Below are 16,546 nucleotides of genomic sequence, written 5' to 3'. Positions count from 1 at the left end.
GACACCTAGAGGTGAGGTGGTTATGGGCGATGGGGGAACTCAGGGGTGCTGCATCCTGTCAGGAGACATACTGCTGTGGGGGCTTTTTGTCAAAATGACCTCCAAGCTGGAGTAGTCTTCCTGTATAATAGTTTCTATCATTCTATGATAAGAAGTCAGTCATTCCAGGGACTTCAAGCTGCAGGCAGAACTTCCCTTCTACCAAAAGCTTTGTCCAAACATGAGTTTTCAGTATATCTCATGCCAAAGCTCGTCTCTGGCACATGAAACAGCAGTCTTCAAAGAGCTTCTGATTATTTCCTTTTTTAATTCAGCTTTACAATAAGAAAATCAGAAGAGGGGAAAATAATTCTTAGAAAAAACAAACAACTAAAAACAAGAATAGAATTGCACTGGTAAAACAAACATTAAATTCTGTGACTACATTTTTATACAGTATACCTTGTATGCAAAGTGTTTACTAAAGTATAAAAGATTTTCAGGAAGGACAGAAAATAAACTTTCCTGAAGAATTTGTAATATATAGTCCAGATGGGGAATGAAATCATATCCGTAATATGGTGACATTTCTGAAGATTCAGATCTTAAGCATGGTTTATATTATGATGGAATTCCTTATCACAAATGAATGTCTTAGTTTTCTGTCAAATCTAATTTTAGTGCATTTCTGTCTTCCAGAGACTTAGATAACTAATATATTAATTTATTTTAAAATAAAATGTAAAGCATGCTTTAATCAAGCAAACTTCACAAGGTCATAACTCTATCTGTAGACTGATTAATAAATACTCAGAAAAAAAAAAATCAGCACCAAAATTAGCTTAAAAGTTTTGTTGTGAAAGGAAGGGAGAAGGAAATACCACAACTGATACTTTTCCTAATGTGTGTTGGAAAAAGTCCACAACAGTTTAGGGCTAGATTAAATCTTAATTTAATTTGACATAAACCAACAACAGAAAACTCACAGAGCACTGAGCTTTTCAAAAATCTTAGAGATATACTTACAGTGCTAGCTTTCACCTAATTTTAAAGCACCTTGTGCTTAAACTGTTCTTCCATTAAAACAAGCTGTTGTCAACAAAAATACAATTATCAAAGTTAAAAAGATAAGGTGCAGCCTCCTTAGGTGGATCCCTTGTACCACACACAGGTTCCAAACTTACATTTGACAGTCCCTCTGTTACTAAGGGCTCTAACATGCAAGACTATATCAATTCCCAAATCTCTCCTTTACAATTTTAAAGGACGTGAAGCATCCAGCTTCACTTCTGACCAATTTACAGGGATGTCTGCCCCACATTGGTTTAGCAGCAAAAATAACCAGTTGAATTCCTCAGAGCTATATTGTGTTTTTCCAACAGCTTACAATGTACTGAATTCAAACTTTATTAGTGCTTTCATTTAGTTATATGTAACTCTGTGGAAAAACAGGCAGGGATGTTGCAACTGTAAAATTATTTCTACATTAAAGTGACAGCTTTACATATTTTTCACTTATTTTTTACAAAGATGATCTTCTCTTTATCATCTGACATCAGCGAGACCAGTAATTACTGAAGGCCCATCCACAAGCACATTCCAAAATAATTAATGTTCATGTGGTTTTGAGGATGGAATTATTAAATTTATTTTGCTTGTAACCTAGGAGCTGTGAATCATTCAAGCTTCAATAATGTTAGTCCTTAAATGTTTAGCTCAAAGGTAGTACAAAATATTACTATAACAGAAGGAACATAATCGCAGATCCTGAGTTTCTGTGAGAATTCAGAATTTCTTTCCAGGGCCATCTTCTAGCAGTCTTTAAGCAACGTCACAAATTCTCAGTTCAGTTTTCTAGAAGAGGAACCAAATAAATTAGTTTAATGACCCTTCACAAGATGATTTTTCTTTTGTCTAAATAAACTAATCAGTTAATGTTACATGTGAATGATTTCCAGTCATTTAAATACAACACTGCTTCAAGACACCTGAAAATTCGCCCTCTTAAGTTACAAAACAACCTGTAAGTTTACAGAACTGGCACAACTTACACTGAGGAGTACAAAATATCACTGAGACTGCTGAAATTCCTCAGAACAGTCCCTGACCACATCAGTCAGTGGTTTGCTGGCTCACAGCAGAACAACCCTTAGGAGCTGGTTTTTCAGCTACTCTAGAAAATGTGCAATCAGAATGTTCTCAAATCATGAGCTGAAACTAAACAACTCTTGCTTATTAATAAAAATATATTTCTATGTGTGATCTGATTTTAGAGCCCTTAGGATTCAGGTTTTCAGGCTTTCTTCAGTGAAGGTTCTACTATGAGTAACCAGATTTTCAGCATTAGGTTCCCTATAAAGGGATGAGACAGGTTAAGAGGCTCAGAAGACCCAAAGCAGCCAGAACAGTGCCCAGCAGGGTGCTAAGAGGGAGCTGAGCTGCCCCTTCCCAGGGATGGGAGCTCAGGACAGAGCTGTGGCTGCAGAAGGCCTCTCACCACTAGTGCCATGGAATTTGCTCCGCTGGGCAAGAGTCCAGGAGTCACAGCTCCATGGTGAGAAAACCTCACATGGTAGCACAGACTCCTGGTTTCTGCTCCAGGACAGTTTGTGTACTTTAAAACCAGAAGGACATTGATGTGGTCATTTTCTGAGTGTGCTTGATCAGCCTCCTACCCACTACTGAAGGAGACTGAACTCCAGATGCAGAGGTAATACAGAAGCAGATAGTCCTTAAATTATGTCTATCAGTAGATTTCTTCAGAAACGAAGAAGAAAGCTAAAGAACACAGAAATTGCTTTAGTTGCTTCTGTTCTTGAGGTTCATCTCATCTTCACACAAGCCATGAATGAGCAAACCAAACAAGGACTATCTGGGACTATGCTCTGTGTCCCATAGATACTGGTACTACTGTTGGTAGACTGTGGTACAAATCTGGTGTCCAGAGCTCAAAAAATATGTTAATAAACTGTGAAGCATTCAGAAAAGAGCCACCAGAACCATCCAAAGATTGGAAAACAACTTTAAAATGAGATTCCAGTTGCTTCATCTGTTTTGCTTGAGCAAGAGATTAAGAGACGACCTGGGGATAGTAATAAAGTACCAATGGAAAACACATCACATGCTCTTTGTCAAATAGATAAAGATCTAGGAAAAATCTAACAGATGAAAGCTGAAGCTAGACAAATCCGGAGTAAAAATAATGTACCATTTGGTTGTTCATTTAAGCTCTGAATCATTAAAATAATATATTAGAAAAATTGCTGGAAAGGGCACTTTTAGAAAAGCTGATTTCTGACTGAACCTGTGAATTGATTGAGGGTGCAACAGAGGTCAGAATGGGTGAGGAAAAAGATTTACAAGAACAGCGTACTGTTCAGAGAGACAGCGAGAACATGGCCATTCGAGAGCTCTTAGCTAAACAATACTGAAGTTCATAAGAGCTTCCCACAAGATAGTTAAAAAACCAACCTGTATTGCTTTTAAAAATCTTTGTCCTTGCTGACGAAAAGAAATCTCAATTTACCAGGGCAGAAAATGAGGAAAACGCGTATAACTGCCTAAAAGCTGTAGCAGTGAAATCTCTGGTTTCATCAGATAGTGCAAGTAACGTGAATGCAGCTGATGACAGCTCTGAGACACAGCAACTCCCGGCCAGACCGGAGGCCTCTGCGGACACTGTATTGTCTACAACACCAGGAGCCAGGCCCAGAGGGGGCTGATCCACGACAGATCTGGCTGGAGGCCACTATTAGCGGTGGATGCCAGGGGTCAGTACTGGGTCCAGTTCTGTTTAACATGTTTATTAATGGTAATCTGGATGATGGGGCAGAGTGCACCCTCAGCAAGTTTGCAGATGACACAAAACTGGGAGGAGTGGCTGATACGCCAGAGGGTGGTGCTGCCATTCAGAGGGACCTCGATAGGATGCAAAAATGGGCTGACAGGAGCCTCCTGAAGTACAAGGGGAAGCGCAAAGTCCAGTGCCTGGGGAGGAACAACCCCAGCCACAAGCAGCACATGATGGGCCTGCCCAGCTGGGAAGCAGCTTTGCAGAAAAGGACCTGGGGTCCTGGTGGACACCAAGTTGACTATGAGTCAGCAACGTGCCCCTGCAGCAAAGAAAGCCAACAGTATCGCAGGCTGCCTTGTCCCTCCCAGCAGGTTGAGGGAGGTGACCCTTCCCCTCTCCTCAGCACTGGAGAGGCCACACCTGGAGTGCTGTGGCCAGTTCTGGGTACAAGAGAGACACAAAAGTACTGAAGGAAGTCCAATAAAGGGCCATGAAGATGGTTAAGGGACTGGAGCATCTCTTCTATGAGGAGAGATGAGCGCTGGCAGAGAGGCTGTGGAGTCTCCCTCCTTAGAGCTATTCAAAAGCCATCTGGACACAGTTCTGGGTGTAGGTTTTCCTGCTTCTGCAGGAAGGCTGGACCAGATGACCTCCAGAGGTGCCTTCCAACCACAACCATTCTGTGTGATTTACCATATGAGAGAAAACTATACCATGAAAACTTTCAAATGTTAAACAGCTAGAACAATTTAAGCTAATTCTAGTAAGATCTACACATATCCAGACTCTGCAGACTGACAGAGAAGAAAAAACTTAAGATCATACTAAGGTAACAAAGTCAGGTGTGAGGCTGAAGTAAGTAGGTACCAACTAGAGAACATCCACTGCGTCTTCTGATGTTTATTTAGACAGTTGAGACAAGGTAAGAAGAGAGTATAACTGTCCTTCAGCTGAAGGAAGTCAAAACAAATAGACATTACAGAAATATTGTAGTAAGGTGCTAGTAAGTGTTAAATAAGAAAGAGGTGACACATGGGACTCTGCAAAGGATTAGACAGGAAAAAATTCTCATGACACAATGTGACCAGGAAGTCTGGAAGCAGTGAAAATGGCTCGGGAAGATACTGGGAGAGTCAAAGAATGTCATGGAGACACCTCCAAGCTATCCAGCCTCAACCACTTGTGTATGCTCACTGAAATTATTTATTCTGCATCGTAATTCATGGATTTAACTTAAATTGCCACATATAAAGCAATACCAAATATAAAGTCAAATTAACCAATACTTTCTTATGCTGAGAAACTTTCAAGGCAAAGAAAACTATACAAGTCTTTTCCCAGAACTCCCGGCTAATGGAAGGCACTGCTACCAGCTTCCAGAATTTCTTGATGCACATTTGGCTTCAGTTTTTGGGACTGAAAAAAACACCTTCCTATCAGAACCATACCAAGGACTCTACTGCTTTAGCTTCAGAACTATGAGTCACTGATAATAAAATGGAACATTAAGCAAGAGATGTCTTGAAACAAGGAACTCAAGGAAACAGGATTTATCAAAGCAATGATTATCAAGATCCCCATTTTGAACTGACCTGATGTTTCATCTACATACACTGTAAATCCTTACTGAGGTGTACCCTTCCATTCTTCTTATGCGTGAAGGCAGTAGTTTATGTCTTCTCTAAATAAAGCAATATACTACATATTGATTTAAACAGAGGAAATATAGTATATGTGCCCTACAGAATGCACATCTTTACCTTCGCTTTCTTTGAAGATACACATGTACCAACCACTGGGCAATAAACGGCCATACAACAGCAAAAGCTAAAATACCAGGAGAAATTTCAAAGGGCCACCACGATGGTTTCTAAGGAAAACGCACAAAAAATTTAGTCAGCAATCTATGTGTACATATTGAATACCGCATATATACTTGTTACAGTATCAGAGTACAAAAATACTAAATTAATCTCTTTTTTTGGTCTTACTATCAAATAACTTCTTCAGACACAGGTTATTTTTTATCTCCTAGTTGAGGGAGAGAATATACAGAAAGCACATACTAAGAGCTAGATAGAAAATATTCATCTCAATGTTTTTCACCATTCACACTGCTTTTTACAAGTAGAAGAAACATTATTTTACCTTGACAGAGGAGGCAGGCTGATCATTTGACTGTAGTGTCGCAGATTTTGCCTTTAAATACAAACAAAGGCTGGTAAGTATAAAAAGGAAACTGCAGTTAAAATTTTTCTGCTTCACAAAAGGAGAATGTTAAGTTTTTCATCCTGTGAAGGCTTTGCAATCTGTGTATATGACAGTTTAAGGAACAGACCACCCCCATGCAACTCCCCTTTCACCACTTAGTTTCCAACTTACCTCTCATGTTTCCATTACTCTTTATAGCACTTCTATCACATCTTTGTGTTAAAAAATGTATGAGTGTCACTTACTGGACCCCTAATTACAGATTTTCAGGGCCCCTCCCGCTCAACATGTCATTGCAACTTCCTCAACTCTTGACCAGTCCCAGCAGTTACAACCCAGAGTAGAAATGCTCACAGCTTAATTTGAAAGAAAAAGCATTTATCCACACTAGTGTGTCCAAAGGCACAAAGCGCTGGTTTAGTGTGCCCTGAGCTATAGCTACAGGCATGTCTAACAGCATCAAGAAAAGAGAATACTGTGTTCCAAATCTTCCAGGCAATCAAAAAAAAGAGAAGTACCAGAAACTTTTCTAGACTTTCCCATACACTATTGTGGTGCTTTCACAAAACCAAAGCAGTCATTTTTCTAGGTCCTTCTTAATTTACGTAACTGTGAAACAGAAGCTTCTGTTTCTTTTTAGGTGAGGGCAGCAAGCACAGCATGAACTGCTAGGGAAGAATCTTTTACTATTTCTTCATATATTGCTCAGCCAAAAAAAAAAAAAAAAAGAAAAATAAATCTGTATCCAAACATCAGATTCTTCAATAGCTGTGATGGAGCAAAATCACGGCATTTATTAAACCCTTTTCACTGTCTGCCTTAGATTTGGAGGGTATGTGTCCCATAGGATACTACTTGTACAGCTCCCTCATTCTCAGGTAGATCAAAGTATATTAGCAGCCAAACAAAATCAAACATTTTTAGGTTGCTGGTTCAACTATATTCACAGCGTATTCTGTTCTCCTGAATGTACAGTATTTCCATTGAAATAGAACGAAAAAAATAAACTCTCAATAAATACCTACGCTTGCTTAAGACTTCTTTTACCTATCTTGTATATATGATGTGAAACATCAAAAAAACTGGACTACTTTGCGGTGAAAGAATGCTATGAAGAATCAGTCTTCTGCTAACTGAAAAACAGAATCAGAAGTTCTGCCTGCAAATACTTACCAATCTGGAAGATTAAGATAAATTCTCTCTTCCTTTGAAAATGCTTTGAGATCTACTGCCGAAGAAATTATCTGGGATCGTGTATTACTAACATCAACTATGCAAACTCCATACAGTGACTGTGTAATGTGTATCAATAACTACAGCTAAAATTAGTCTTATCAGAAATCAGTAAAATAATTTATGGTTATTTTCTACACCAAAATGTATGCTTTTGCTCACAAGAGTCCTGAGTTGTGTTCCTGAGAGTAGGTACCAATAAGAAACGTTAAGCTGGTATAAACTACAAACTATAACTGTCATGTCTTTACAGTTTAAGAAAACATTATCTGAAATTTTCATCTGAAAAAGCTTTAAAATATCCAAGGAAAATTAATAGTAAGTAATCAGCTCACTTCGGTGAATAATACCTGTGATGCTGTAACCGTCTCCAGCATATGCAACCTCTGAAGGACATTCTGCATGTCTTCTTGCAACCGCATCAGCACCACTGCAATCTGTTCGTTGAGGCTGCCCCTGGGTCCTCGGTCTGACCCCCAGCGCTCTCCGTCCCCTCCACCACCCATCTGTCCGCCTTGGGAACCATCTCCTACAGGCTGAAGTCTATGCCCTATGTTGAGGGAGAAGAAGAAAAAGACAAAAAACAGAATGGGCTACCAACTCTATTAAAAATATTTGATTTTAACAGCTGAATTTTCTCCCTCCCGAACAGAGTGTGGTACTCCTTATCACAGGCTGTTTTCAGACAGTTCAAAAGCACTGGGAGGTTACTGCAGCATCACTTGAGATGTTTCCCTATAGCCTCAGTGTGACACTATCATTCAAGGTCCTAGAATTGCATAAAAATTGAGCAAAAAATGATTAATTCACATCCAGTCAAGTTCAGGAGCAAATTCTGCCCTAGCAAAAAGAAAGATGTGTTTTACATTTGTGTGTTTCACATTTGTGTTGTACAAGGTGTGTTTTACATTTGGCACAGTCTCCAGTTGGAAATCAAAGAACACTGGAACAGAGTGATGAGAGAAGAAAATTTTTTGAAACCTACAATACTCTTTTAAACTAACATCTTGCTGCTGCAAGTAGCAAACATAAGTAAAACAACAATGACAGAAGAGATGGTTAAACTCATGTGTAGTCCTCTAATATGTTCTTCATAATAGTTTTCAACATAAATATATTTTCTATGATTCTGTGATTTGGATTTTCTTTTTAATTTTTGCGTTGCATCACCTATAGGTACCATACAAAAAGGCATGTTATTTATAAATAATATACATTCTGGCCTTTGGTTTTTTCAGTACAAAAAAAACCACTTTATGCTTGACTTTACAGATTATACCACCAGAATATGGTGTTGCTCCTCGATGACAGCATTAGAAGTATTATGGAATTTAAAAGGGCAGAGGTTAAACACGAATTGAACATCTGAACTCCTATGTGATTAAGAATAATTAAATTTCAAGAATCATAACAGACAGTACCAAAAGCACTCAAAGGTGTGGCAAATGCTCCAGTTATATATAAAACTATGTGTCACTGATACCTTTCCAAGATGTTCAAATAAGAGACCATAGAGGTATAAATATATATGCATTGAAAAATAAATATGTAACTTGTAAAGAAACTCTTACCATGGATAGAGAGGTTTTGAAGATTACGTTTCTAAAAAGACAGGTGCTATAAACACCAACTGGAGTTTAAGGTAAGTAAAAACAGAAGAAGCCAATATGCTTATTCAAGATCTTCACAGTACAAGAAAATCCTTTTGTAATACTTATTATGAATGAAATAAATACTCTAAATGCAAAACTGATTGCTACCCCTTGTGATTAGCATTTTGTTACCTATTTTTATTGTGAAGCAGAAAAGCACTATAAAGTATGACTGTTTTACTGGACAATGTTGACAAGTGCTTCTCAGGCACCAGGAACTTAAGGCAGTCAGGAGAGTGCAGAAAACAAAAGCAGGCTGCACAGTACCTCTCCCTCTTCTGACATTGTAGAAATCCACTTTTTCTCCACCTTTCTTCTCCTTGTGAGGTCCCCCGTTATTGGCTTTGCCATCTTCTCCTCCACACTTGACTTCACCTTGTTCTTGAGCTGCTTCCTCTACAGTATTTCCGTAAGCCATGCAAGCATACCTTGGAAAATCCGTATTTTCTAACAGAAGACTGTGATCTACATCCAAGAAATGGGATGAATGCTTTAAAGATCCTTTAGGTGATGTGATGATCTCCAAGGGCTACAAATTAACATTAGTAAGTAATTAAATTCTGTAAAATGTGATGGTTAACCAATAAAAAGGAAGAAGCATCATCTCTACTTTAACAACATCATTTGCCCAAAATTAAGGCTTTTCTTTTAACAGGAGTTTGTATTTTCCTGTAGAATGTGCTTACTATTGTCTACATATCCTTTTCAGATTGAAAAAGCTAGACATTCATTTGGGGCAAACATCCTCAGAACAGTGATACCACTTGGAATTACTTCCAACATTTCCAGCACATAGTAATACTCAGTAATCACTAAAATAGAACACTGAGATCTGAAAATGTTCCGTTTTCCCTCGTAAAATTGGCTTTGCTCCCTAGTCAGTGACATGGCATCCTAACTCGGACTCGTGAGCCACCCTGTCAGAAGTCCCGTGCTGTCAGCAACCCTGAGTAGGCAACGTTTACACAGAGGGCAAAGATCATATTGTTTATTATGAGCCTGTTGAAAACAGCTGGGCTGCACCCTGTACCTCTCACCAAACAAAAGGCACAGTATCCTGTCAACTTTTCACTCAAAGTCGGTGTTACTGTAGGAATATGTTAAAAACGGATGACATACGCCATTAATCAGGTCACAATTACATGTTCTACGACAGGATTGCCATAAGCTGGCTCAAGCAATCCTTCTTTCAGCATAAGGACAAGCACACTTGCACAACCATCTGCTAAAGCAGACTGGGGACCCCAGCTAGCTGAAAAATCACTCCATGAGAAAGCCAAAATGTAACCAAAAGGAGGGGCAAAGAAATGAAAACTGCTGCTAAAATTGCATTTGTCAAATAGTGGTTCATAAACCTGTATCATCAGAACTGAAGGACAGAGTGTTCACTGTAATACATCTTTTCCAATAGAAAGCTGTATTTATTTCTTGAAATTAACCTCTTCTGGTTTGACTTGATCCATCTATAGTTCTATTTGTATATTTATTTACATACCCCTGAACATTTGTTATTTTGTTCAAAACTAAAACTTCGCTCATGCACGTTGGGAAATACTGACAAATTATCCACCCACTTCAATTAAAGAGTCTCAAACAATACACAAGACGATTTGGAAATCACGTAGATAAGAGAGCTTGCAGCATTTCAGCCAAATCACCTTTGCCAACGTGCTTCATTACTGGGTAAAATTTTGATTTGCTAAAAGGAATTCTCTAGATCCTCAGGAAATTGCTAGACAACAGAACAATGCAATATTAGAGAGCTTACTGGTCTTTCTGATCCCATGCATCATTCATATATTCCTCCCCAGAATCAGGAAACCAGGCGCTTGAGTACAACCTACAAAGTCTCCCGAAGGAGGTCCAAGCCCGTATGTCAACTAAGACTACAGTTAATACCATGAACAGGAGCACAAATTCAGTCAAAGCTGAGCCAGCACAGTTGTTGTCCACCTTTTATATGAAAGTCAGAGATGTACATTAGGGCTGACGAAGTGCAAGAGAACTCTGAAATCATTGTCATCTCCCTCTTCTTCAAACCAAGGCCACTTTGAGGCACCAGCCTCCAGGCTACCTGCTAAGGCTTAGAAGAACCCCTACCTCTTCTAGGCCAAGTTGTTCCATAGAGTCACAATAAACTTCACTGTCTGAGTCACTGGTTAAGTGCTGAGTTGCTGAGGCCTCTTCAGTATTCTCTTCATTTGCACCTATATGGAAAGGAGACACGCACACGTGCTTTGGAAACGTGAGTCAACCCTGGCAAAGAGTAAAGCAATGAGTTAAAATGTCTAGGCGAGCTTCAACTCATGCCCCTTTTATCTACGGTTGTCATCTTAAAGCTAGATTCTGCATAAAAAGGTTATACTAATATAGGATTTATATAGAACTTTTACTGATGGGAAAACTATACCTCATATTGGCATTTCTGCATCATAAGTTGATAATTTTAATTTTACCTTGTTCATTACAGTCTCCTTCCTAAGCTCAGATTAAAGCAGTTTTGCCTAAAGTTATCTGTTAGTTTTGAAATTACAAACTTAAGAAATATTAGTTTCAACAAACTGGTACTTCTAACATATTCAGCCTTTCAGAATGACAAATAAGGTATTAGTGATTTTCACTTCACTATGAATTAGCTTTCAAAGGCAAATAGTATTTGCATAGGTAGTATAATGATTTAAAAGAAAACAATTGCATTTCTGTGGTTTTGGGCTTCCCTGTCTCTGAATTCATGTCTCTTTCGACAGATGATCCTAAAAGAAAGCTGTATTTTAACCTCGTATTAAATTTGGGATTTTTTTGAGTATTCTTTCTTCAAGTTTCTACAACTGAAAGACACCATTTCTCTTCTCTGAATCCCAGCATTAAGCTTTCTAGAAAATAAATATTTCCCAAGAAAAACATGTGCAAATGAAAGCATGGTCTTGCAAGGACAATACCTTGCGGAGCACTGTTATTAGCTACTTCTGGGCTTGGCTCTGTTTTCTTCATTTCTTCCTCTGGGTTCAAGCCATTCAGGGCAGATTTGGTCTGGATGTCATTCTGCAGATCTGGGATGAAGCTGTCCTTGTAACAGCCATTGGTAACAATACTTTCCGAATCCTTAGGAGCTGCCGATTCTGGTTTCACACTCTTATAGTCTGTAAAAGAACAAGAAAACCTTGCAAATAGAAAACTACGCACTTATAAAACATATTTCTTCAAGTAGCTAACTTTCTAATGGATGGCAAGCATAACGCATCTGCAGAACAAAATGTATAAACGCTCTTAGATTCACATTTGCAGGGACTGTTTTGTTCTTGTAAAAATGTAAATATAAAATTTAATTTTCATAAAGAGCAGGTGATATTTAAAACATAAGCAAATCCAAGTAGGTCTCTCTGATAAATTAAATAATTATCCTCATGTCCTTGGAGGAAAAAACCTGTACAGAATTCTAAATACGTAATTTCATTTGGTTTTCACTTGATGCTGGTATTTCTCAAACCTCTTTGTGGATCCTCTAAACAAATCTCACTGAAAGTTCTGTTTTGTTTTCTCTGAAGGTAAAAAGAAAGTTATTTTCAGTTCTAGTGTTGCAGCTCACATAGCTATTCATGGATCTTACAAACAGCACTGGCAACAAAAACCAAACCAATACAGCATATAGACTTTAAGCTAGCCTACTGACAGACCTTCCTAGCCAAGTCAAAAATTGTACGGCATAGCTCAAAATTTGTATTAGTTCTTAATCTTATAACCCAGGTAGAGACACTGCCATTCTTCACACACACATCGATGTGTATTTGCATCCAATTCTCCTGAAGAAATACAGCATTCCCAATCCTTTGGGATTTTCTGCCAAGTGGTTAAGAATAGCTTTGAAATAAACAATTGTTGAAGTGCAGAAAACATACCACTTCCATTTAGCTGCAGTTCTTTTTCCTCCTCTTCACGCAGGCCTTCTTCTTCTGATTCTGCTCCGCTATCGCTACTTTCAGCTTTTCCATTCACAGCCTTTATATTTGGAGTGGAATTCATGACATTACTAAGGTCTGAGAAAAAATCCAAGGAGGGGGAAAAAAGATTTCTATTAAAAGAAGCAAACATACAACCCTCCCCCACCTAAAACTACCAGTCGTAGTTCTACAACAGTATTTCCATATTAGAAGATGTACCAAATAATGCCAGCTTTATATCCGTAAGCTCCTCCTTAATTAGTTTAATGTTTCTCTTTTGTGGCTCAACACAGAGCACCTGACCACTGCTGAAGAGATTCTCAGTGATTCTGAGGAAGGCTGCTGGCAGGGGACAGCAGGCCACTTTCACTACTAAGTCTCAGACCAACTCTATTTATTACCCATATTTATGGTACGGCTGCAGTAGTCTTTTATCAAGGACACACGTGGCCATGATCTGCTAAACCCAGATGTCAACATTTCTATAAAGTTCCCTTTTAGGTTGAAATGCTTCAAAACGGCTCTCAATTCAAAGGTAAATTTTGAAACATTCTGTTGAATGTGAGCAACAGGATTCTGAAGATGGTAAATATCCCATGCATCTTCTCCTGCAGTAGTTTAAGCAGATGCAAGATGTGGTAAGAAGAACCAAGTTCATACAGATCTTTATCTAGCAAAAGGGCATATGGAAATAAATTCTCTGATTTCAGTGAAAAAGATGATGAAATAAATACATTGAGCACTTGTTTGCATGTCTAATTACACAAATATTTTTTTAATCTTGAAAGAGACAAAGGAACTGCTTGTTCTCCACATCTTTGATTACTCCAAGGATCACAATTTACTCTGTACAAAGAACTGCAAGGTAAAGATTCTTAAAAAATATGGAGAATTTAAGGGACAATTCTACCATCTCTGGTAAAAACTGCATGGTTAAATACATGCTGATGATCAGTTAAGCCTCCTCTGTTAGGGCAGAGAATTAAAGTACAAAGAGAGGAGAGTTTCTGCGAGACACTCGCACAGTTTACATGTTGACTGCAAGGCTGAATTCTGTCTGTTTTAATTGTCACCACAGCGTTCCATTTGCATAACTTCTACATTCCCTTGTCAGAACTTTGAAAGATTAATTCTTACGTTTAGGCTTAACATTAAGCAGCAAAATAACATTCAATTATACTGGAGTTGCCAAACCAGCTCCACTACTTTCTTTGCTGCATGTTGATTTAGAGCTAGAGGGTTTCTGCTTTTATCTTGCAATGAAGAGTCTTCCCACATTCCTCCAGGTTCAAAGCTTATCCATAACACTTTAAAAAAAAAAATAATAATAAAAAAAGGCAAAATAACTTTTGGTATAGAAATAATGAATATGTTACATATACTGTTCACATTAGTTTCAGGGCAAGAAAGTTTTCTATGGACACCCTGCATCATAATTTTGGATTGATTTAATTCAATTTTCATTTGAAGATTTTAAAAAGTGCCTCCTTATTTTAAAAAGAGAACTGGAAAACCTATTGTCTGTCTTGTAGACTACAAGAACATCAGCAAACACCTGCTCTTTCTCTCCTCACTGAAGAACACTTTGTATTTGCAAAAGAATTTGTTTCACAAAATAAAAATCCCAACACATTTCCAGTTTATTTTGCATAAGGATGTCTCATTTATTGTGAAACCCAATTCTGGAGATGTTTTCTGAGCAGCAGTAGTGCGAGGAAGATAAGATATCAGTTAAGTCCTCTCAACACAAGCATTAAGCACAGACACATCTCCCTTGGCACCTTAAGGCAGGCACCACCCTTCCCTCTGAAACAAAAGGGTGTTGGGACACAATCATCCACACATCCTACCCAGTAGTGGGAACAAATAGGAACAACAAGACCAGGAGCTGTGAAAGAAGGCAAACTAACTCTGTAAACCTCCTCACCCTGCCAAAGATAGTGTAAAAAGCCCCAGCTATACCATAAGCTTTTCTTCAGATTTGCTTTTTTTCTTTTTGAGGGGAAGGCCTTTGAACATTCAAGCGTGTTCTCTCTTAATTTCAGTAAGATTATTCATTTGGAGAAACTTCCAAGTGATACACCTCGTATATTTAAATAAGGAGGTGGAACTCAGATAAAGCATCAACAGTAACAGATTTATGTTATCGTGCCACAGGACACCTGAACAAGTGAAACCCATCAAGACTGTATTTCTTCCACAAAGCCATTCTTAGCAACAATGCTCCTCAAGACCATACAGAGGCATCGCTTTGATGCAGACTCTGAAGCACACAGCATTGTAAAGAGTTTTGGCCACTTGAAATACCATGCTTAATCATGTGCTCTGCCTCAGAACCCTCACACTGCCCTGCTCACCTGGTCCATCCCCAACAGGTTAACAGCTACTTCCCCAGGAATGTATCTTTTAATATGATGGGAAGAGCCAAGCAAGCTTTAAAAACTTTATTTGCTCCGTGCTAATCTCACCCACCCGTCTTCTTTCCATGCACCCACTTCAACTACACGCAAAACATTGGCAGCTTTTTCTGTTGCCCTTTTTCAGATACTACAGAATCCCTCTTGGCTTGTTTTCATCTCGCTGCCTACAACACCAAACTGTGAGATTTGTGACAGAGTTTTCTAAATCAAAGCTGTACTGTTCTGTAGCTGTACAAAGAATTATATTATACCGTAAAAGCCTGGACTGATTTTCTTAAATGTTATATAGTAAGAGCTGTGTAGCAGTAACAACATGCAAACGGAATGATTTAACAAAAGAAAACAGTGAGGTGGAAAGGATGTGAAGAACAGACACACAGCCTCTCTACAAGCTTTCAGTAGATGTTTATTGTGTCAGCTCTATTAAGAGATTTCCTGAGAGAGATTCTAAATATATTTCTTTAAAGGCAGCGCTACAATTCTTTTCAATGACCTGTATAACAGAGACAAGTTTCTCTGAAGTATGTATTCAATTTCTAACTCCCCACATATCTCCAGGCAATTTTTGTTACTTGGAGGGGAGTTAGGAGCTTAAATGCCTCTGTGGATCTGCCCCAGCTCGAGGGTAATTTTAAAAAGAAAACCTAGCCTAGCAGGTTTTTCTCAAATGCTTTATATTTTTTGTTTTCTGAACAGGCACATAATTCCTATATAAAATTAACGTGCACTGCTGGAGCTGTACTGATGTTTGGCTTAGCACAACACAGTAGCCTCACACAAGTCCTACAGCCTCTTTCATTCTCTGGAAATAGCAGTGATCAGGAAACAGTCTACAACTGCAGATGAAACATCAGAAAACATTTAACTAGCTATGTACACCCTCACCATTCAATAAAAAAATGATGTGCTTTTGCAAAATGCTATAATTTTACTATCTGTTCAATAGCAGCAAAATCTTAGTCAGTAAAAGACTTCGACTTATTATAAGCTTCTATGGCCATCTATTTGCACTCTTAAGTAGACTCAAGCTCTGTCAAAATTTTAAAGTCTCAGAGAGAATTATAGGCTGTACAAAACTGTTTTGACAATCAGGTAATTAGAATTCTTTGCTTGCCATGACAGCTGGATGTTTCGTGTTTGCTATTGATCCAAGTAAGCTCCCTCCTTCAATTGCAAGATTACACAACCACATTCCACCCTTTCCAACACACTTCGTTGCACAAATCTCCACCTCTTTTTTGAAACTGAGGCATTCCCATACTGCAAGGAGTGAGCACAGTGAGAAGGAGGGGAACATGCTCAACAAGCTTGAGAAGTGGG

At 38.5% G+C, this 16,546-nt stretch overlaps 1 protein-coding gene across 2 annotated transcripts in view; it reads right to left on the bottom strand.

Moving 5' to 3' along the window:
• Nucleotides 1-907: 907 nt before the first annotated feature.
• ACBD5 (acyl-CoA binding domain containing 5) overlaps nt 908-16,546 on the bottom strand; it is a 30,298-nt gene continuing 14,659 nt past the window's right edge. For both annotated transcript variants that reach the window (XM_065830930.2, XM_065830933.2), the window contains 8 exons: nt 12,765-12,902; nt 11,808-12,008; nt 10,969-11,075; nt 9,136-9,397; nt 7,567-7,766; nt 5,921-5,971; nt 5,533-5,642; nt 908-1,833 (listed from right to left, as the gene is read on the bottom strand). In XM_065830930.2, the coding sequence (XP_065687002.1) occupies nt 1,821-1,833; nt 5,533-5,642; nt 5,921-5,971; nt 7,567-7,766; nt 9,136-9,397; nt 10,969-11,075; nt 11,808-12,008; nt 12,765-12,902 (1,082 nt within the window). In that variant the 3' untranslated portion in view covers nt 908-1,820. The remainder of the gene's footprint in view (nt 1,834-5,532; nt 5,643-5,920; nt 5,972-7,566; nt 7,767-9,135; nt 9,398-10,968; nt 11,076-11,807; nt 12,009-12,764; nt 12,903-16,546) is intronic.

This window comes from Patagioenas fasciata, chromosome 2 (genome assembly GCF_037038585.1).
Source record: "Patagioenas fasciata isolate bPatFas1 chromosome 2, bPatFas1.hap1, whole genome shotgun sequence".
In the NCBI taxonomy this organism is placed as follows: Eukaryota; Metazoa; Chordata; class Aves; order Columbiformes; family Columbidae; genus Patagioenas; species Patagioenas fasciata.
This window is presented reverse-complemented; position numbering and strand designations above follow the sequence as displayed.